Source organism: Symphalangus syndactylus, chromosome 9, assembly GCF_028878055.3.
Source record: "Symphalangus syndactylus isolate Jambi chromosome 9, NHGRI_mSymSyn1-v2.1_pri, whole genome shotgun sequence".
NCBI classification, from domain to species: Eukaryota; Metazoa; Chordata; class Mammalia; order Primates; family Hylobatidae; genus Symphalangus; species Symphalangus syndactylus.
Window position 1 is genome coordinate 29,863,437 of NC_072431.2, and position 22,049 is coordinate 29,885,485.

At 47.3% G+C, this 22,049-nt stretch overlaps 1 protein-coding gene and 1 pseudogene across 1 annotated transcript in view; both read left to right on the top strand.

The window, feature by feature from the left end:
- RIPK3 (receptor interacting serine/threonine kinase 3) overlaps positions 1 to 21,894 on the top strand; it is a 27,693-nt gene extending 5,799 nt beyond the window's left edge. The window contains exons 3-13 of the mRNA XM_063609321.1: positions 16,193 to 16,477; positions 18,013 to 18,105; positions 18,315 to 18,455; positions 18,589 to 18,898; positions 19,352 to 19,497; positions 19,624 to 19,670; positions 19,879 to 20,046; positions 20,157 to 20,224; positions 20,461 to 20,835; positions 20,976 to 21,036; positions 21,532 to 21,894. Coding sequence (XP_063465391.1) covers positions 18,086 to 18,105; positions 18,315 to 18,455; positions 18,589 to 18,898; positions 19,352 to 19,497; positions 19,624 to 19,670; positions 19,879 to 20,046; positions 20,157 to 20,224; positions 20,461 to 20,835; positions 20,976 to 21,036; positions 21,532 to 21,728 — 1,533 coding nt within the window. The 5' untranslated portion in view covers positions 16,193 to 16,477; positions 18,013 to 18,085 and the 3' untranslated portion in view covers positions 21,729 to 21,894. The remainder of the gene's footprint in view (positions 1 to 16,192; positions 16,478 to 18,012; positions 18,106 to 18,314; positions 18,456 to 18,588; positions 18,899 to 19,351; positions 19,498 to 19,623; positions 19,671 to 19,878; positions 20,047 to 20,156; positions 20,225 to 20,460; positions 20,836 to 20,975; positions 21,037 to 21,531) is intronic.
- Positions 5,793 to 5,893, top strand: LOC129490827 (uncharacterized; annotated as a pseudogene).
- Positions 21,895 to 22,049: the final 155 nt, after the last annotated feature.

Here is a 22,049-nt window from a genome sequence, read left to right on the forward strand (position 1 = left end):
GGTTCAAGCGATTCTCCTGCCTCAGCCTCCTGAGTACCTGGGGCTACAGGCACCTGCCACCACACCCGGCTAAATTTTGTATTTTTAATAGAGATGGGGTTTCACCATGTTGTCCAGGCTGGTCTCAAACTCCTGACCTCAAGTGATCCTCCCTCCTCAGCCTCCCAAAGTGCTGAGATTACAGTGCAAGAGCAATTTCTGAATTCAGTTTTTAGCTGATATCTGCAGAGAGAAGGATGCCAGGCAATGGTGCTTTATTTTCTTCCGGGCTTTGAGGTGGGTATTCTGTGTTTAACATTTTTATTCTCTCACCTTTAGCTATCCAATGCCATTGGAAACAAAAATTCAACCCTAGAATCCCACATTCCTCATCATCTTTAAAGTGTTCTATAGGAACTGCTACCTGGTCCTTCAGGATCTCATCTAGCTTTCCTTGATGGAATGTGGAAGGAGTCTTATTGAGCAAAAGCTCAATCTTTCCCCCCATCCAATTCCAAATGCCCCATACATCCTCTGACATTTTGGTGCATACAGTCCTACCTATAGAGTGGCAAAATTAAGTAATTATTTAATTTACCATCAGTGAGATACTATACCGAGGTTAAATGTGCATTGTACTTTCATCTAGTGACTAATATATATGATTGTTTAACCAATACCAGAATATGTGGTTCTAAGAAATAAGATTTGGCAGACAGAATAATGGCCCAGCCCCAACCCTCAATTATTGGATATTCGTGTTTTAGTTCCCAAAAAACTATAAATATGTCATCTTACATGGCAAAAGGAACTTTGTAAACGTGATCAAGTTAAGGGCCTTGAGGTGGGGGACTATCTTGAGTTATCTGGATGGGCCTAATATAATCGCAAGTGTCCTAAAAAGTACAAAGGGAAACTGAGTGCTCATGTCTGTAATCCCAGCTACTCAGGAGGTCAGGGCAGGAGGATTGCTTGGGGCCAGGAGTTCAAGACCAGCCCAGTCAACATAGCAAGACCTCATCTCTTAAAAAAAAAAAAAAATATATATATATATATATATATATATGTATATCTATGTAGGCTGGGGGCGGTGGCTCACACCTGTAATCCCAGCCCTTTGGGAGGCCGAGGCAGGTGAATCATTTGAGGTCGGGAGATCAAGACCAGCCTGGCAAACAGTGAAACCCCATCTCTACCCAAAATACAAAAATTAGCCAGGCATAGTGATGCGTGCCTGTAGTCCCAGCTACTTGGGAGTCTGAGGCCAGAGAATCACTTGAACCCAGGAGGCAGAAGCTGCAGTGAGCAGAGATCGTGCCACTGCACTCCAGGCTGGAGACTCCATCTCCAAAAAAAAAAAACAAAGATAGTGGAATGGAAGACAACAGAAGAGAATCAGGGGGAGCTGTGTCTGTGGGAAAAAAAGTCAGAGAGATGCAGAGTTGCTGGCTTTGAAAGTCTAGGAAGAGACCATGAGTCAAGGAATGTGGGTGGCTTCTAGGAGCTGGAAAGGCAAGGAAACAGATTCTCTCCTAAAGCCTCCAGAAGGACCACAGCCCTGTCAATGCCTGATTTTAGCCTAGTGAGGCCAGTGTTGAACTTCTGTCCTACAGAACTGTAAGATAATACATTTGTGTTGTTTTAAGCCACTAAGTTTATGGTTATTTATTACAGCAGCAATAGGAAAGGAATACACAAGGGGTGGTCTCATCTCTACAAATGCTGTCACCGACCCAATCTCCACAGTTTTGCTTCTAATCCCTATGACTCTCTAGAGATTTCACAATTCAAGGAATAACTACTTCCACAGGGGACTCGAGAGTGGTTTCCCCTACCACTGCCCATTTTAGGCCTGTACCATTAAAGGAACTGGCAGGCCAGGTATGCTGGTGCATGCCTGTAATCCTAGCACTTTGTGAGGCTGAAGTGGGAGGATCATTTGAGCCCAGGAGTTCAAGACCAGCCTGGGCAACATAGTGAGACCCTGTCTCTACAAAATATATATATTTTTTAATTAGCCAGACGTGGTGGCACATGCCTGTAGTCCCAGCTACTTGGGAGGCTGAGGCAGGAGGATTAGCTAAGCCAGGAGGCTGAGGCTGCAGTGAGCTATGGTAATGCCACCACCCTCCAGCCTGGGCAACAGCAAGACCCCATCTCAAAACAAATAAATAAATAAATAAATTTAATTAAATAATAAACTGGCAAAACAGCAAAAACAAAAATATGTCACAGTATTGTTTAGGTCTACTGTGACTGACCCCAACCATCATGGGGAAGAAAGGTTACTACTAAGCAGTAGAGCCCAAAAGGGTAGGCCTGAAACTCCAAGCACTCTCCTGAGTGCTTCCCACCATGCCCGCTGCTGAGGGTTAGCAGAAGATTGCTACAAGCCTACATAGGAAGGACTGTCAAGTGCTCAAAACCCTCCAGAATGAAGGTGGGCCACCCTACTAAGTACAGCAACAACAAAACACAACAGCCAGCTAAGGGGCTGGTCAAAGACAAGATATAAGATAACAAAAACAGAAGCAAACTACCAGTTACCAACCTGTCCAATGGCCGACATGAGGGTGGTGTCTTTCGTTCTGTTTTCTGCTTGAGTGTCCAGTGAATAAAGTGTTACCTCCTTCCCTTGCATTTCCTCTTCCTGCTTATTTATTTATTTATTGAGACAGAATCTCACTCTGTCGCCCCGGCTGGAATACAGTGGCGTAATCTTGGCTCACTGCAACCTCCACCTCCTGGGCTCAAGAAATCCTCCCACCTGGCCACCTGGAACACCTGCAATCCCAGCACTTTGGGAGGCCAAGGTGGGTGAATCACCTGAGGTCGGGAGTTCGAGACCAGCCTGGCCTACATGGTGAAACCCCGTCTCTACTAAGAATACAAAAATTAACTGGATGTAGTGGTGCATGCCTGTAATCCCAGCTACTTGGGAGGCTGAGGCAGGAGAATTGCTTGAACCCAGGAGGCAGAGGTTTCAGTGAGCTGAGATCGTGACACTGCACTCCAGCCTGGGAGACAGGGTGAGACTCTGTCTCAAAAAAAAAAAAAGAAAAAAGAAAAAAGAGAGAAATCCTCCCACCTCAGCCTCCTGAGTAGCTGGGATTACAGGTGTGCACCACCACGCTGGGCTAATTTTTTGTATGCTTTAGCAGAGACAGGGCTTCCCCATGTTGGCCAGGCTGGTCTCGAACTCCTGACCTCAGGTGATCCACCTGCCTCAGCCTCCCAAAGTGCTGGGATTATAGGCATGAGTCACCATGCCCGGCCTCCTCTTCTTGTTTGAAATAGAAATAATCATAACTTTTGTTCTTTCTTCTATTTTCTCCCTGTTATAAAGAGTTAATTAGTGTGGCTTCCTTAAAGAAAGGTAGATTCCCACAGAGATTCACATCATATGAATTAACAGATAGAAAGGAAACTTGCAAACTAAACAAGCAAAAGAGGTTATGTCTTTAAAACAAAATCATGTCACCCCTCAGAATGTAAACTAAGGGCAGAATCCATTTCTGATTCATCTGTGTCTTTCCCTATTGCATAACAGAGTGCCTTGCACTTTGCATGTGGTTAATAAATATTTGCTGAATGAGGGGGGAGGGAAGGAGGAAGGAAGGGAGAAAGGAAGGGAGGGAGGGAGGGAGGGAGGGGGAGAGGGAGGGATGGAGGGGGAGAGGAAGGGAAGGAGGGGAAGAGGGAGGGAGGGAGGAGAGGGAGGGAGGGAGGGAGGGAGGAGAGGGAGGGAGGGAGGGAGGGAGGGAGGGAGGGAGAGAGGGAGGGAGGGGGAGAGGGAGGGAGGGAGGGAGGGAGGCTATTCCTCCCTTATAGCTCATATTAACATGCTTCCTTCTCCCGCATGATTTGCCATCATGCGGCCTGCTGTCTTCTCTGCTCCATCCCTGCTTCTCCCCAGGAACAATCTCAACCTCTTACCTTTCCCCTTCTACCTTGTGGATCCCTATCCTATTGGTGTAACTTCGTGTTTCTTCAAACATTTCACTCAAAACTTCCTCCCTCTCACCTTACCTGAGACCTGGACATTCTCTCATAACCTTTGCACAGACAGGCCATCCTTCCACATATCAGAGAAGAAAGTGGAGTTTTCCTCTCCATGGCCTCATAGCAGCTTTCAGAATCACTCTTGATCATTTTCACTTAGAAACTCCTCTGAAGGCTGTGCCATTCATTTCATTCACTCATACAACCCTGTCCCTATCTGAGTCATGGCCACCTGACAACCTAAAGGACTCCTCTGGTGGACTTTGGCCCCGGCTCAGGGTTTCTCTCTACCTCATCCCTGCCAGCCACCTGGGGACTAAGGCTATTCCAATACTCCAGGTTATGTTCCTCGATCTAATGACCCTTACATCTATAATTTAAAGACACAACATACTGTCCACTTACCAGGGTTTAGGAATGCTCCATTCCCTACTACCAAACTCTGAAATTACACTTGATAGAGTTTCGCTCTGTCACCGAGGCTGGAGTGCAGTGGTGTGATCTCAGCTCACTGCAAATTCCGCCTCCTGGGTTCAAGCACTTCTCTGTCTCAGCCTCCCGAGTAGTTGGGATTACAAGCATATGCCACCACGCCCAGCTAATTTTTGTATTTTTAGTAGAGACAGGGTTTCACTATCTTGGCCAGGCTAGTCTTGAACTCCTGAACTCATGATCCACCCACGTCAGCCTCCCAAAGTCCTGAGATTACAGGCGAGAGCCACCATGCCCAGCCTTGAAATTCCCCTTTTTGGCCCAAACCTTGAGTTTCTGTGCCCTGCTCTCTCCTCACCAATTCTGATTTCCATTACTTTATTCTCCTAGACTAACAACCCCCTATTCCAGCTTTAGTGCTCTCCCTGTCCAACCTGGGATCCACGTGAGCCATTTCAAAAGTGTTTTCACAAGCAATCAAAATTTCCTCAGCCCTTAACTTTCCATCACTTCCCAAACTGAGGTAAGCCAAGCATGCATTTCTCTGCCTCCCAGTCTGGAGAAAGTTTCACAATCATGATGATTGATTCCATAATAAGTCACTGCTTTCTAACTTCGGCTGGACCCTCGCTGCTGCTCCACAAACATTTTATCCATCTGTCATTAACTCTAGCTGACTTCACCATGATCAACTAATTTGCATCAGATCAACCCTCTGAGAGCAACTAAAAAAGCTGGGTACAATTATTAAAAGTTTTTTTATTTCAGTAGCTTTTGGGGTACAAGTGGTTTTTGGTTACATGAGTAAATTGTATAATTGTGAAGTCTGAGATTTTAGTGCACCTGTCACCCAAATAGTGTACAATGTACCCAATATGCAGCTTTTTATTCCTCACCCCCTCCCACCCTTGCCATATCTGAGTCTCCAAAATCCATTATACCACTCTGTGTGCCTTTGCATAGCTGGGTACAAACTTTTTTAAATATGTTTGAAGACACCGGAAATTCATCAAGGCAGAAGGCTTTGAAGGGCCAAGGTCTCAGATGAAAGGGAAGCATGTTGAGGTGAGGCCAACATTCTGCATGGTCTGTCCCACGGGGGATATTTATCGATTTGTGAGAGGCGGCCAGACTCAGCAGGAGACAGTGCCTAAGAGGTAGGAGGCTGAGAAGAACTCTCAGTAGTCTACAGTCCTGAGGAAACAAAAACTGGAATTTAGGGCCTGTTGAGGAGGAAGGGCCTGTTAAACACCACAGGGTGTCGTTAGCGTCCCTGAAGAACTATATTCTAGGACTAAAGCTGTATTGGTCAGGGTTTAATCAGGACACAGAAACCACACAGTCATTTGAAACAGGAACGTTTAATATAAACAAGTATTGTGCTCACTTTGGCAACACATACACTAAAACGATACAGAGAAGAATAGGATGGCCCCTGCACAAGGATGACATGCAAATTCATGGAGTGTCTCGTATTTTTATTTGTAAAAATAAAATAAAGAAGCATTAACTCTAACAGGGTGTTGGCACTCTAAGGGATTAGCTAGTAAGAAGAAACGAGAATTCCAAAGGACACAGGAACAGCAAATATAAGAGAAACCCACTACTCTTAGGCTGAAATAGCTGCGAAGTTGGCCAAGCAGATGCCAAAGCAAGTTATTCGTGGGGAGGTGCCTTAGCAGTTGCAACAGGCTGAGAAGCCACCCAGAAAGGTGCCAGGCGAAGCTTTTGGCTGCTAGGCACTGCTGACCACTTTGCACTGCCTGAGTGTACACTGAAGAAATTGCACACGCTGCAGGAGTAAGGCAGAGGAGCAAACCAAAACCAGGAAGATGGACTTCCTCCTCCTCCAGTGTTCCTCCAGCACTCACTACTGACAGCGCTTAACACTATGCCAGCTGGCAAAGACAGATACAATATTCCCCCTTATCTGCAGGGATATGTTCCAGACCCCCAGTGGAGACCTGAAACCACAGATAGCACCAAACCCCAGCCAAAGAACGCCAAAGTTACATTTTCTTTTCTTTTCATTTATTAGACAGGGTCTCACTCTGCCACCCAGGCTGGAGTGCAGTGGTGAGATCACAGCCCCTTGTAGCTTTGATCTCCTGGGCTCAAATGATCCTCCCACCTCAGCCTCCCAAGTAGCTGGGACTACATACAGATGTATGCCACCACACCCAGCTAACACATTTTCACTTAAAGCAGCACTTTATGGTTTCTTGTTGGCATATCCAAATTGTTAGCATCACTACTCTTTGCTTTGGGGTCATTATTAAGTAAAATTAAGATTACTTGAACACAAGCACTGAGATACCTGGACAGTCGATCTGATTACAAATACCACCACTAAGTGAATAACAGGCAGGTATCATAGAAAGCATGGATAATTCCCTTGATCGTTCTTTATACTTAACCTAACATCCATCTCTTTCCCTCCCTTCACTACTAAACCACTTCATTTTTTATTTGTTTTTATTTATTTTTGCAGAATCAGAGTCTCCCTATGTGGCCCAGGCTAGTCTCAAACTTCTGGGATCAAGCAATCCTCCTGCCTCAGCCTCCCAAAGTGCTGGAATTAAAGTCGTGAGCCACAGCACATGGCCTAAAGTTCAATTTTTTTCTTTTCTTTTCTGAGACAGTCTTGCTCTGTCACCCAGTGGCGCGATCTCAGTTCACTGCAACCTCCACCTCCCGGGTTGAAGCAATTCTCCTGCCTCAGCCTCCCGAGTAGCTGGAATTACAGGCACCAGCCACCACGCCTGGCTAATTTTTGTATTTTTAGTAGAGATGGAGTTTCACCATTTTGGCCAGGCTGGTCTTGAACTCCCGGCCTCGTGATCTGCCCGCCTCAGCCTCCCAAAGTTCTGGGATTACAGGCATGAGCCACTGTGCCCGGCCTAAAGTTCACTTTTTAAGATGTTGAATCTCATCCAAAAACACCCTCCAAGCAGACCCATAAAATGTAACCATCACAAGGTCCTTCTCCCACACAATGGGAGCTTGCTCACCGCCCTTCTCCTTTCCAGCTCCAATGCAAACACAGCCAAGAAGTGCAAGGGAGTTAGTGCCTCCAGATGCAATCCTCGACCAATGAGTGCAGACACTGGCAGATGAATGTTCCAGCCTCCCGTCCTTCATGTGGACAATTCTGGGAGGCATTCTTTAAATTTGGAGCCTCTACTGGAAAGGAGCCTCCATTGCCTACATAACAATCTCAACAAAACATCCTCATATTGGCTTTCTTCCCTTCCTAGTTCGCACTCTGTTCCCACACTGCTGCTTCTTGGGATCCCCTCCCCAAAACACTACCTTTGTTAAATCCAAGCTCAGGCTCTTCTTTTTGGGAAACCCAAGCTTAGACGCCTTCTCAGTAGCAGCTGAGTCTGATGAGTCTCTCCTCTCTTGGCTATCCTGGTTCTGCTCCGGCCTCTCTGATCTCAGTTTCTCTCACTGGTTTCTCTTCTGCTGGCCTGATTTTGGAGATGTAGTGTTTTCTGTCCTCTGCCTTCTTCCCTTCTTCCTCCATAGACGCTCTCGGTTGGTGTCGTTCATTTCAGCATAACTCTCACCACTTCCCTGCTCTGGTCTCCTGTCTTCTCCTGCCTGCCAGGGATCCCTTGAGGCTGCAGCACGTGGCTCTCAGAAAAATATGTCCGCATCCAAATATAGCCCATTCCCACATAATCTATCTCTTCTATGTTCCATACCTCAGTGTCATGGCATTACTATTCTCTCAATTTCCCAGAATAGAAACTTGAATATTCCTTCCCTCTCATCCCCAGGTTCTTCTACTAATACCTCAGAGTTATTTCTAGACTGAGTTTCTTCCTCTCCATCCCTGCAGGCATTAACTTGGTTAGGTCCTCATCACCTCTCACTTGAATTGCTCTAACTGTGGCCTGCAGTTTTCCCTGCCTCCAGTTCTCCCCATCTCAATTCATGCCCCATGTAGCCACTGGCTTGGGCCTCCTAAGTCACAGATCTGATCATGTTGCAACATAGCTCAAAACCATTCCACAGCTTCTGATATTAAAACAAAGCAAAACTTTTTAAGCCAGAGTTCCTGGCAGAGAAGAACTTGAGAAGGCATGTATTCAAATGAGAACAGTGGTCATTTATGTACCTATACTGCTCATTTGGGGCACCTCTTTACCTCCACACCAAAGCTGTTTGTGGAGGGCACTTTCTTCCATCCAAAACCTGGTCTGAGTTACACAAATTCCCTGTTGGTAGTTCCCTTTTCAAAGGTGAGTCAATCTTATACTTTCAAAATGAACTTTCTTAAAAACTAAAGAAAATCCAAGAAGTACACACACACACACACATGCACACACACCATAAGCAGGAATATCTGAACCTTTAAAAATGAATAGATCTATTTTTTAATCATAACAGGTAGAAATATAAAACCCAAACTCTAAAACTTAGAAAGAAGCGTAAGAGAAAATCACTGTAACCTTGGGTGAAGCAAAAATTTCTTATAGACTACACCAAAAGCATCATCTATAAAAGAAAAACTTGACAAGTTGGATTTTGTCAAAAGTAAAACTTTTGCTCTTTGAAAGAAACTGTTAAGAAAATGAAAAGACAAGCCATAGGCAGGGAGAAAGTATTTTTAAATGATACAGCTGAAAAAGAACTTGTATCCAGGATATATAAAGAACTTTCAAAACTCGGTAATAATAAAACAAACAATCCATTAAAATATGAGCCAAAAATTTGAACAGACACTTCACCTAAGAAGATATATGGATGGTGGTAGGGCGCAGTGGCTCACGCTTGTAATCCCAGCCCTTTGGGAGACCGAGGCGGGCAGATCACCTGAGGTGAGGAGTTCGAGACCAGCCTGGGCAACACGGCAAACCCCCGCCTCTACTAAAAATACAAAAAAATCAGCCAGATGTGGTGGCATACGCCTGTAGTCCCAGGTACTTAGGAGGCTGGGGCACAAGAATCACTTGAACCTGGACGGCGGAGGTTGCAGTGAGCAGAGATCCCGCCACTGCACTCTAGCCTGGGCAACAGAGTGAGATTCTGTCTCAATTAAAAAAATAAAGATATATGGATGGCAAGTAAGCATATGAAAACATGCTCGTATTATTGGTCATTGTGGAAATGCAAATTAAAACCACAATGAGCTACCTATCCAAATAACTAATAGTAACAGGACTTGAACATAGCAAATGATGGCAAAGATATGAAAGAACTAGAGCTCTCATACATTTCTGGTGAGAATATAAAATACTACAACTACTCTGAAAAACTATTTCACAAATTCTTTTTTTTTTTTTTTTTTGAGAGAGAGAGTTTCACTCTATCGCCCAGGCTGGAGTGTAGTGGTGTGATCTCAGCTCACTGCAGCTTCCACCTCCCAGGTTCAAGCAATTCTCCTGCCTCAGCCTCCCAAGTAGCTGGGATTACAGGTGTGTACCACCACACCTGGCTAATTTTTGTGTTTTCAGTAGATACCAGGTTTCAACCTGTTGGCCAGGCTAGTCTTGAACTCCTGACCTCAAGTGATCCACCCACCTCGGCTTCCCAAAGTACTGGGATTAAAGGTGTGAGCCACTGCACAGTGGCCTATTTGGTAAATTCTTTAAAAGTTAAGTATATGCTAATATGGATTGAGTGTGTCCCCAACCAAATCTCATTTTGAATTGTAGCTCCTACAATTCCCACGTGTCATGGGAGAAACCCGGTGGGAGGTAATTGAATCATGGGGGCATGAGAATGACTCCTGTTAAAATATTTAATAAAAAAAAAAAAAAAGTCTTACTTGATTCAAAGTTCTTCTTCTTTCTGATTCTGTCAAAGGACTTTGCCCAAAAAGGAAGATAGCTAAAAAGAGCATAGATCAGGGTTAAAACCCCGCTCTGCCACAAAGTCATCGTGTGACCTTAGGCTAGTTACTCTCATGGCCTTTTCCATTTCTCATCCGTTGAATGGGGCTAATGACATTCTGCCTCACAGGTTTGTTGCTAAACTTAGAATGAGATGACAGGTGGGAGAGAGTCCCTAGCACATCCTAGGCTCCAGCGTGTATATATCAGGCCCCATCTCTGAGAAGGTTAGATTCCTTTCTGTTCCCCTCCTTTCCCTTCCTTCCCTCTTTCGTTTCAGATCAGGATCCTAGTTACAAAGACATTCAGGGGAGAAACAATGAAAAGGAAACAGGCCAAAGGGTGTGTCTTGGGTTGTGTTCCCTGAAAACAGTGCCCCTGAGACCTGGACTTGAGACTTCCTGGAAGGGTGACCCCAGGGATCAGAAGGGAGGGAGCAGAAAATGTGAGTCAGGGAAGGAGAAAATGCCAATACAAAGGTGCATTTTGAGCTAGCTACTGAGGTGGAACTCAGAGCAGATCCTCAGGAACTGCAGAACACACCTCAGAAAGGACAGGAGGCTGGGCACTGGCTGGTTCCCTTCATTGGTTAAAGGTTGCCCTCAGAGCACTGATGCTACTCTCCTCTCCCACACTTCTCTCAGCTAAGGGAGAAAGGCAGAGAAAAGTCCTCTTGGATGGGATCCTGGCAGGGTTAAGGGATGGCTCACCACAGATGCAGCTCAAATCAGAGGCAACCTGAGGACACACAGCCCCGTGCACCCAAGTGGCTGCCTCAGGCCCAAAGCCCATCCTTGGGTCAACAACATAACCCTCTTAGCCTTGTTGAGCACATTTGCACCAGGCAACAGACATCCAATACTTCTCAGCAGAGAAACCAGAGACCCTCGCTTAAAGCCCTCTCTCCTCAAGACCACAGGCAGGGAGGGACACACTGCCTTCCTCAGTCACTCCCTCAGAACAGTTGTCTGGGAGAGAAGAGAGAGACTTGAGGGGTGAGTTGTTAAAAATGCCCCAGGACGAAGGGGTGGGGCTGGAAATTTTCAGGAGAAGGAAGACAGAGCTATTTCATTGAACAGTAGTTAAATCCATTTTCTCTGCTCTACAAATAAATTGTGAACTAGATATGTTCTTCATATTGGAAACACAGCAATGCTTATTGTGATAATACCTACCACCTATTGAGCATGTAATATTTGCCTGGAATTATGCTGTCTTCTTTCTTTCTTTTTTTTTTTTTTTTTTTTCTTGAGACAGAGTCTCGTTGTGTCACCCAGGCTGGAGTGCAGTGGCTCAATCTCGGCTCACTGCAACCTCCGCCTCCTGGGTCCAAGCGATTTTCCTGCCTCAGCCTCCCAAGTAACTGGGACTACAGGCACCCACCACCACACTCAGCTATTTTTTTTTTTTTATTTATTTTTAGTAGACACGGGGTTTCAGTATGTTGGCCAGGCTGGTCTTGAACTCCTGACCTCGTGATCCACCCGCCTCGGCCTCCCAAAGTGCTGGGATTATAGGCATGAGCCACCGTGCCCAGCCTCCTGTGGTCTAACCTATTATCATGCTGAGCCTTGCTATGTTCTTTCATCCTCATTTCATTTCATCCTCAGAACAACCCAATCCAGTAGGTGCTATAATTAACCAAAATTCAGAGAGGCTGAGTAACTTGCTAAAGGTCAAACAGCCAGTAATTGACAGAGCAGAAATCAACCCCAGGTAGCCTGACTCCAGAGCTTATACCCTTGATCATTAGGCTATACTTTACTCCCTGTAAATAAATGGCAGGACTCACCTGAGGTCAGGAGCTCAAGACCAGCCTGACCAACATGAAGAAACCCTGTCTCTACTAAATATACAAAAAAAAAAAAAAAAAGAATAGTCGGGCATGGTGGCACATGCCTGTAATCCCAGCTACTCGGGAGATTGAGGCAGGAGGATTGCTTGAACCCGGGAGGCAGAGGTTGCGGTGACCCAAGATGGCACCATTGCACCCCAGCCTGGGCAACGAGAGCGAAGCTCCGTCTCAAACAAAAGAAAAAGAAAAGAGAAACAGCCGGACACCCAGCTGGGGAAGCAATATGAAGCAGTGGCCTGCTCCACTGGGGTGAGAGGAGCTGGGAGAGCACAGAAATTATATCTTTGACATTAACTAGACAGTAAGAAAGAGAGAAGGACTCCACACTGACAGAAGGGGCATTACGGTTATATGTGTGTGGTCACTTAACTTATAGCTGCCCAAAATCTTTTTGGTCCTGCCATGGTAATGTAGAATCGAAATAGTTACCCTGCCCAGCCTCCCTTTCCTTGAGGGTACAGACAAGTACCTTAAGTTCTGCCAAAGAGACACTCTGGGATGCAGATCCAAAATGCGGTGTGAGGAAACAGATTAAGCACAAGGATTCCATTTTGCTGAGACAGGGAGCACAGGTGGGATAGGAGAGCTAAAGGTATGTGGTTCTTTGTGAAAGCATCAGCCCCTCAGCTCTCCTAAGGAAAAACAAGTAAAAGGGGGCTTCAGACCTGCTTGGAATCCTAAAGGAGAAGAGCAATACTTGGGCCCTGGAGGAGACTCCCCAAAAGAAAGCATCCCAAGGATAGGGAGAGGCGGGTGCCACAGTGGATGGAGTCCCTATCCAAGTGGAAAGTTCTCCCCGTTACTCTTCTCTCTCAAACCTGGGGTTTGTTTGGTGACTTTCCTGAGTTGAGTATAGCTCAGTCCCCAAAAGTGACAGTTCTTTTGCCCATAGTTGCACCCTTTCCGCATGTGTGGAGGGTTTGTTTTCAGTAGCTGGGATAAGGGTTCCCCCATGAGCTGCAGCATCCCTGAGTCGGCAGGGAGTGGAGGGAAGGGGGCAGGCGGGAATCCACACTGCCATAGTAAAAAGAGGTTTCTTATGGCCAGGCGCGGTGGCTCACGCCTGTAATCCCAGCACTTTGGCAGACCGAGGTGGGCAGATCACGAGGTCAGGAGTTCGAGACCAGCCTGACCAACATGGTGAAACCCCATCTCTACTAAAAATATAAAAATTAGCAGGGCGTGGTGGTGCGCGCCTGTAATCTCAGCTACTCAGGAGTCTGAGGCAGGAGAATCACTTGAACCCGGGAGGCGGAGGTTGCAGTGAGCCGAGATCATGCTACTGCACTCCAGTCTGGATGACAGAGTGAGACTCCGTCTCAAAATAAATAAATAAATAAATAAATAAATAAATAAATAAATAAATAAAAGGGATTTCTTATCACTCTATGTTTGCTATTCACCTGCAGACAAAAAATGAGACCTTTTTATTCTGTAAATCTTAGACAGTATGTCCAACCTCCCTTGATTGTGAGGATTTACTGTGAAAGTGCTTTGTGAACCATCAAGTGTGGAAAAGACCAGTTTTTATCATTGTTGCCGGTGGGGGCGGGGAGGGAAAGGCCACTCAGCCAGTCTGGCAGTCGGACTCATGAACGTTCACACTGTAGACTTTACCCTTGGCTCAGAACATTCTCTCTGAGTGGAATCACCTCTATCATGTTATGTCTGTCAAAATCGTACTCACCATATTGAAACTCCAAGACCTAATAACATCCATTAAATACCAAAGAGACCAGCAGGCTACTTAGAATTACAAGAAATCAGGAAGGAGTAGCAAATAATAGATTGACAGGCTAGGGTAGTGGCAGGTGGGAAAGGGAAGCTCCTACATCTCTGGGTGCATCTTGGGAACAAAGAGGAAGCTGAACTGTAGAATTACTACACTCATTTCATGAACTCATTTCAGGAAAATTAGAAAATACAGATAAAAATAAGACTATAAGTACTCACCTCAGCAGCACATACACTAAGAAAAAGATATGAATATAAAATATAAGAAAATAAAAATCACCTGTAAGCCCATCAGCTAGAAATAATTCCTTTAAACATTTTTCTATTTGTCCATTCATATATTTTTCTAAGCATATATACATATACATACATACATTCTTTCTTCGCGGTGAAATTTGATGTTAAATCAAACAGCTAAATGTTTATTAATGCAAATTTTCATATGTCCCTTTCTAATACTAGAATCATATCTTTAGCAGATTCTTTTTGTGGTAAAATACACATAGCACAAAATTTATTATTTTAACCCTTTAAGTGTACAGTTTTGTGACATCAGGTACATTGACTTCACTGTATAACCATTACTACATGTCTAGAACCTTTCATCTTCCCGAACTAAAACTCTATCCACTAAACAGTAACTCTCCATTCTCTTCCTTCAGCCCCTACAAACCACCATTCTACTTTCGTCTCTATGAATTTGACTATTCTAGGTACCTCATATAAATGAAATCATACGATATGTGTCCTTTTGTGACTGGCTCATTTTACTTACCATAATATCTTCAAGATTCATCCACATTATAGCATGTGTCTGAATTTTATTAAGGTCAAATCATATTTTTAAGGCTGAATTATATTGTATGGTATGTATATATACAACAGTTTGTACTGGACCGATCCATTCACTTATTGATGGACATTTAGGTTGTTTTCACCTTTTGGCTGTTGCGAATAATGCTGCTATGAACATTGATGTACAGTTATCTATTTGAATCCATGTTTCCTATTTTTTTTTTTTTTTTTTTTTTTTGAGCAGACTCTTGCTCTATCCCCCAGGCTGGAGTGCAGTGGTGTGATCTTTGCTCACTGCAACCTCTGACTCCTGAGTTAAAGCGATTCTCCTGCCTCAGCCTCCTGAGTAGGTGGGATTACAAGCACATGCCACCATGCCTGGCTAATTTTTGTATTTTTAGTACAGATGGGATTTCACCATGTTGGCCAGGCTGGTCTCAAACTCCTGACCTCAAGTGATCCGCCAGCCTCGGCCTCCCAAAGTGCTGGGATTACAGGCATGAGCCACTGTGCCCAGCCTCAATTCTTTTAGGATATACTCAGGAGTGGAATTACTGGTAGCAGACCTTTATAAAAAATTAGTCCTGGCCGGCACTGTCACCTCAATTAATACCATTTGGTCTATAATTAGAATCTCTTAATCAAACAACAGATAAAAATTAAGACTAGAATATGCAAGGAGAGACCACATAGATCCCCCACAACCCGCTACCCCTACAGCAATTAGGGACAGGGAACCAGAGCTCACAGGAGAGTTGAACTGAATGTAATTAGAGACAATCAGAAGCAGGGAACTGAAGGAATAAGAAATATCCAAGGCTGGACGTGGTGGCTCACACCTGTAATCCCAGCACCTTGGGAGGCTGAGGCAGGTGGATCACAAGGTCAGGAGTTCGAGACCAGCCTGGCTAACACGGTGAAACCCCTTCTCTACTAAAAATACAAAAATTAGTAGCCGGGTGTGGTGGCACATGTCTGTAATCCCAGCTACTCGGGAAGCTGAGACAGAATTGATTGAACCCAGGAGGTAGAGGTTGTGGTGAGCTGAGATCGCGCCATTGCACTACAGCCTGGGCAACAAATGTGAAACTCCATCTCAAAAAAAAAAAAAAAATACCCAGGCATGGTGACACACACCTGTAATCCCAGCTACTCAGGAGGCTGAGGCAGGAGAATCGCTTGAACCCGGGAGGCGGAGGTTGCAGTGAGCCAAGACCACGCCACTGCACTCCAGCCTGGGCAAGAGAGCAAGACTCCATCTCAAAAAAAAATTTTTATTTAATTAAAAAAAAAGAATACCCAAGTAGGCTCCAAAAGCATGGGATATCTGTGGTCAGAGGCATCAGTCCTCAGAAAAGACCAGAGCTCCGAATTCCAAGAATCAGCCTCTGCCTAGGTCCACCCCTACACCCCCTCGCTGGAAGCTGAGGGTCCTATTAGGCACTTAGTCTAAGGTTCTTCTCCTTGTTCTTCCTTCTTTTAAAGGGGCTGTTTATTTTGAGTCAAAAAGTAGTATAGGCCCTGATACCACACCCAACTTTGTGCTTCACAGTGATTTATCCCTGATTCTCAGGGTCTCGTCCCAATCTGAAGAAACCCAGTTATAACACCTTTCCAACTCCTTTCTGCCTGCTCCCTTCAAGTGGAGATACTGAGCCTGGGTTATTCTCTCCAAAAAGAATCACAAAGGGAGTGGCTGCCCCTTTTGATGGCTCTGAGCTTCTGACTCTAGGCTTTTCTGAGGACCTGCTACACTTCTTGCCTTCTTGGATTCTGTGTGATACCACCATATCTCTATCCTAAGGCCTACTTCAGATGGATTTCATGAACTGTGCAGGTGAGAGCCCTCAGTCTCTACAGGAACCCAATCTCCTCTTTCCTCCTACTGAGTATGGAGCTCCATCTAAGATGATCAGTGCCTTAAGAAATGCTCAATATTTTGGGTTCATTTATTCATTCAATTCAACAAATATTTATTGGGTATCTGCCATGTATTGGCTTTTAAGGAGACTACAGTTGAACAATTCCCTAAATAGCTCCAAAATAGCATGAGCTGACCCTACTAGAAGCCATGGTGTGGCTCTCCAGGAGTTGTTCTAGAAAAAAACTGCGGATCACTTCTGCCTCAACCAGCAGAGCCCATGGACCACTGAACAAAATGGAAAGCAAGTACCAAGGTGAGCACCTTTCAGTGAGAGCCAATGCACAACCCACAGGATTGAGTATCCCTGTGAAGGACTGAGTGCCTAGGGCAGGCCCTATCGGGTTCCCACAAACTCCAGTCATGGTCAGACCTCAGAAAGGTAAAATATGGACACCTTTTTTCTGTCCTAAATCTTTAAGACTCTCCATGCTTCTGGGTTATCAAAAGACTGTGTCCAGAGCGTGTGCTTGTCAGGAACATTAATTAGGGTATTTGCATGCAAGAGTTGTCATGCAAGGGAGAGGGCAGGAAAGCTCTGAGGTGTTTCCACTGTAGTGTACACCACAATGTCACCAACCCTCTGGATGGGCTGATATATCTAGCCTTACTACAATGCCCTGGGAGTGGGTTTGGGGCCTGCCACCTCCAGGAGCTCCTGTTCAAAGGGCATATAAGTCCCTATCAATGCCAAAGACTTGCCTCTCAAGAGCAGCTATAGGGACTGGGCAGGAATACAGATAGGGATCCTTCACTACATCGTTGGATGCTTCACACCTTTCCCAGCCACCTGCGCGACCAGCTGAGTGGTACAGCCCTGAAGCCTATGTGAAAACAGGATAACTTGATGGTTCAGAGCCACTATTTCCATATGGGCTTAGGCAAGGTACTTAAACTCTCAGTGTCTCAGTTTCCTCATCTATAGAAAGGTAAAAAAGCAGTACCTATCCCCTTAGGGTTCGTGTGAGAATTAAATAAGCTAATATATGTACCTGGTGCATGATAAGTTTTATATATGTGTTGGCTATGATCTTAGGGCAGCTGTGAGAGAGCTGAGCCCTAGAACCGTAAAACCCTCCTAAGCAACATCTCCACTCATGGCCTGGCAGGTGGTGGAGCAGGAAATCCTGTGGGAAAATGGAAGGCTTTGACTGTAGGAGTGGGCTAATTGTGGGTTCCTGGAAGGTGAGGAATCCTTCCCTAACATCCTCAATGCCCAGCCACACCTAATCTGGCTCCGGCACGCGGCAGGTGCTCAGGCAACGCTAGTCAGGGAGAAAGGCACTAGCTTTCGCTCTGCCCCCTGCCCCACCCCAGGGGCGGGACTGTAGAGGCGCCTAAAAGTTGTTTAGTCAACTCGAAAAAGGGGTAGCAACCCGGAAAGCAGACTCACCGTCTTGGTCTAGAGACTGACCCCTGCATAGACAGACCCCTTCTCCTCTCTGCCAAAGACCCAAGCCCCAGAAGTCACTCCATCTCCTACGGCTCGCAATTTCCAGAGGCCCCCTGGCACCTTCCAGCCTGATGTCGTGCGTCAAGTTATGGTGAGTAGAGAGTGGCATGTCGATCGCAGCCTCCGACATTCACACCCAGAGCGCCCCACAGACTCGCTCAGAGAACGTCTTTGAGTCCGGGGACGGTGGGGGCCGGCGAGGGAGGCTGGGGATTGCAGTGAGAGCGCCGAGTCACAGGGGCGCGGGGAGCAGCGCTGACCTACGGCACGGCCGGCTAATGGGCGACACCCCTCTCTCAGCCCCAGCGGTGCTTCCGCCCCCTTGGTGTCCATCGAGGAACTGGAGAACCAGGAGTTCGTCGGCAAAGGCGGGTTCGGCACAGTGTTCCGGGCGCAACATAGGAAGTGGGGCTACGATGTGGCAGTCAAGATCGTAAACTCGTGAGTGACCCCGGTTGCCCCCCAGCAGCAATCTGGCCAAAAAGGTGGAGCCACTGTGCTCTGGGGCCTGAATGGGGAAGGGAGGGATTTTCCCACGACCCCGGTGCGACTCCAGCTCTCTCCTGGAGTGTAGGAAGGCGATATCCAGGGAGGTCAAGGCCATGGCAAGTCTGGATAATGAATTCGTGCTGCGCCTAGAAGGGGTTATCGAGAAGGTGAACTGGGACCAAGATCCCAAGCCGGCTCTGGTGACTAAATTCATGGAGAACGGCTCCCTTTCGGGGCTGCTGCAGTCCCAGTGCCCTCGGCCCTGGCCGCTCCTTTGCCGCCTGCTGAAAGAAGTGGTGCTTGGGATGTCTTACCTGCATAACCAGAACCCGGTGCTCCTGCACCGGGACCTCAAGCCATCCAACGTCCTGCTGGACCCAGAGCTGCAAGTCAAGGTCAGCTGGCCTACACCCCTCTCAGCCTCAGGACAAGGCCCCACCCCAGAGCTGCTCCAGCCAGGCCCACCGGACACTAGACCTCCAGAGCCCTGTCTATTGAATAGGCATAGCCTCTCCCTCTGGACACAGGGCTGCCAGGGGACAAAGCCCAGCCAGCAGTTTTAGCTCCTGCCATACCAGGTGATAGAGGCCCCAACCCACACGAGTCATTTCCACCAGCTGCCCCACCAGCCCCTCCAAAGAGTCATGGCTGACCCAGCCCTGGAGATTTAGACCCTGACCCATCCCTACCACAAGGCACCTAGATCTACCATCCAAGCGAACCTCTTCCCTTGACCTCCACACTCCCTTTACAAAGCTGAACCTGCACCTTCTGGGGGCAGGGGGGTTCCTGGAGGCTGCCTGGCCCCCTTGTCTTCCCTACCTCCCACTTCTTTCCTTCCTTTGCAGCTGGCAGATTTTGGCCTGTCCACATTTCAGGGAGGCTCACAGTCAGGGACAGGGTCCAGGGAGCCAGGGGGCACCCTGGGCTACTTGGCCCCAGAACTGTTTGTTAACGTAAACTGGAAGGCCTCCACAGCCAGTGATGTCTACAGGTAAGGATCCCGGCCCAAACACACAGCCAGGATTCCTACATTTCTCTGGGCCCTCCCGGGGGATGATGTATAGGAAAGGAGTCTTGCCAGTGATTGGACCGATCCTTACCTTTGTGTCTCCTGCAGCTTCGGGATCCTAATGTGGGCAGTGCTCGCTGGAAGAGAAGCTGAGTGTAAGACTCTAGGAGGATTCTGGGATCCTTAATCCCAGGTGCCCTTCTCTTGAAAGCCTCAAGGCTTCCCCTTCCTGCTCACCTACTTAGACTGCCCTCCTCCCTCCTCGTGCCCCCACATTACACTCCCTGCCTCTTTCCATGACGGAGCAGAAAATTCCCTTTTACAGTGAATGCCTTCTCTTCTCACCCTCCTCCCCTACTCCAGTGCCAACCGAACCATCACTGGTGTATGGAGCAGTGTGCAAGAGGCAGACCCGGCCCTCATTGGCTGAGCTGCCGCAAGCTGGGCCTGAAACTCCCGGCTTAGAAGGACTGAAGGAGCTAATGCAGCTCTGCTGGAGCAGTGAGCCTGAGGACAGACCCTCCTTCCAGGGTGAGCTGGCCAGTTAGCTGGATCTGGGATAAGCTTGGGTCCGTCAGCAGCGGGCTTTTCTCAGAAAAAGAAGATTTGCTCACCTGCATCCCACTCTGCTGTCCCTCTAGAATGCCTACCAAAAACTAATGAAGCCTTCCAGGTGGTGAAAAACAATATGAATGCTGCTGTCTCCACAGTGAGCGCCAACATCACCCCTCCCCAGGAGCTGGTCAGGGATGGCACAACGTGGCTACCTGGCCATCTAGTGACACTCACCACTGACCACTGCTTTTTATGCCTTGCCCTTTGTCCCCACCCTCCCCAGCCCACCCCTGAGTTCCCAGACAACAGATTGTGGACCAAGAGGCTACTCCCTTGGGTTTACTCTGGCTCATCCAAGTCATGCCCAGCAAACTCCTCCCATCCCTGCAGGTAAAGAATTTCCTGTCTGAGCTCAGGAGCAGCGATAGGAGATTTTCTACCCCAGAGTCAGGCCAAGGAGGGACAGAAATGGATGACTTTAGGAGAACCACAGAAAACCAGCACTCTTATAATGATGTCATGGTTTCTGAGGGGCTAAACAAACTGAATCTAGAGGAGTCTCCCAGCTCTGTTCCTACAAAATACCTGAGCCTCACCAAGAGGAGCAGGGCACAAGAGGAGCAGGTTCCACAAGCCAGGACAGCAGGCACGTCTTCAGATTCAATGGCCCAACCTCCTCAGACTCCAGAGACCTCAACTTTCAGAAACCAGATGCCCAGCCCCACCTCAACTGGAACACCAAGTCCTGGACCCCGAGGGAACCGGGTGAGACATTGGCAGGATTAGGGGATGCACTAAGAATCTTATAAATGCTGTCCCCTTGCCAGTGAAACCTTGGGGCTGAGAGGAGTGCAGTGGGAGCTCCAGGCTCCAAGGCAGAACTGGATGCTCTGTGCTGTTTGCAGGGGGCTGAGAGACGAGGCATGAACTGGTCCCGCAGGACCCCGGAGCCAAATCCAGTAACAGGTACCCACTCTCCACCTCTTTCTTTTCCCTTATCAATTCTTCCACCAGACTCCTCCTCCAGACCTATATCTAGATTCAGGGTACTTTGTGGAGGGGAGGGGAGAAGATGATCTAACTCAACCTTCTCATTTCATAAATGGGAAAACTGACACCCCTGAGAAAGGATCCTTCTGAGGTCACACAACAAAGCCTAGATTTGTCCCTGAATTTTCTAACTGTCCACAACACCAGCTCTGTGAGCCCCCTAGGTTCCATTGTTTCAGCAGTCCAGAGGACCTCCCAGCAAAAAAGATCAGGGTCTCAAATGTCAGTTGCCACCTCTAGAGCTTCTGCTAACCCAATTCTGGAGAAGAGCTCTGAAGGGAGGAGCACAGGGCACACCTTGACACAGCCACTGACAAGTAGAGACTTCATACTCCCCACCCACCCATACCTTGGCCTTTCTGACAGCTAAACCCTCCTGCCACCATCACTATTTCACTATTTCTCTTAAAGGGCTCGTTAACATATACGACTGCTCTGGGGTGCAAGTTGGAAACAACAACTACTTGACTATGCAACAGACAACTGCATTGCCCACAGGGGGCCTGGCACCTTCGGGCAAGGGAAGGGGCTTGCAGCACCCCCCACCAGTAGGTTCGCAAGAAGGCCCTAAAGATCCTGAAGCCTGGAGCAGGCCACAGGGTTGGTAAAATCATAGTGGGAAATAAAGCAACTTCCGAGCTTGCCTCCAAGAGTTACGAGTTAAGGAAGAGTGCCATCCCTAGAGGCCCCTGACTTCCTTCTAGGGCAGTCTGGCCTGCCCACAAAACGACTTTGTGATCTGTCCCCCAGGAGTCAATAAACACGATGGAATGCTAGTCAGTCTGAGCTCAGCCAGGGGCAGGGAGGGACTGGGATGGGAGTGGGAGCTGCCAGTGAGGGATAGGGAGGTACCACAGCTCTGCTATGGCAGGAAGTGGGGATGCTGGGGGCTGGGAGTGGGCAATGGCCTGGCACACAAGGTCAGGGCA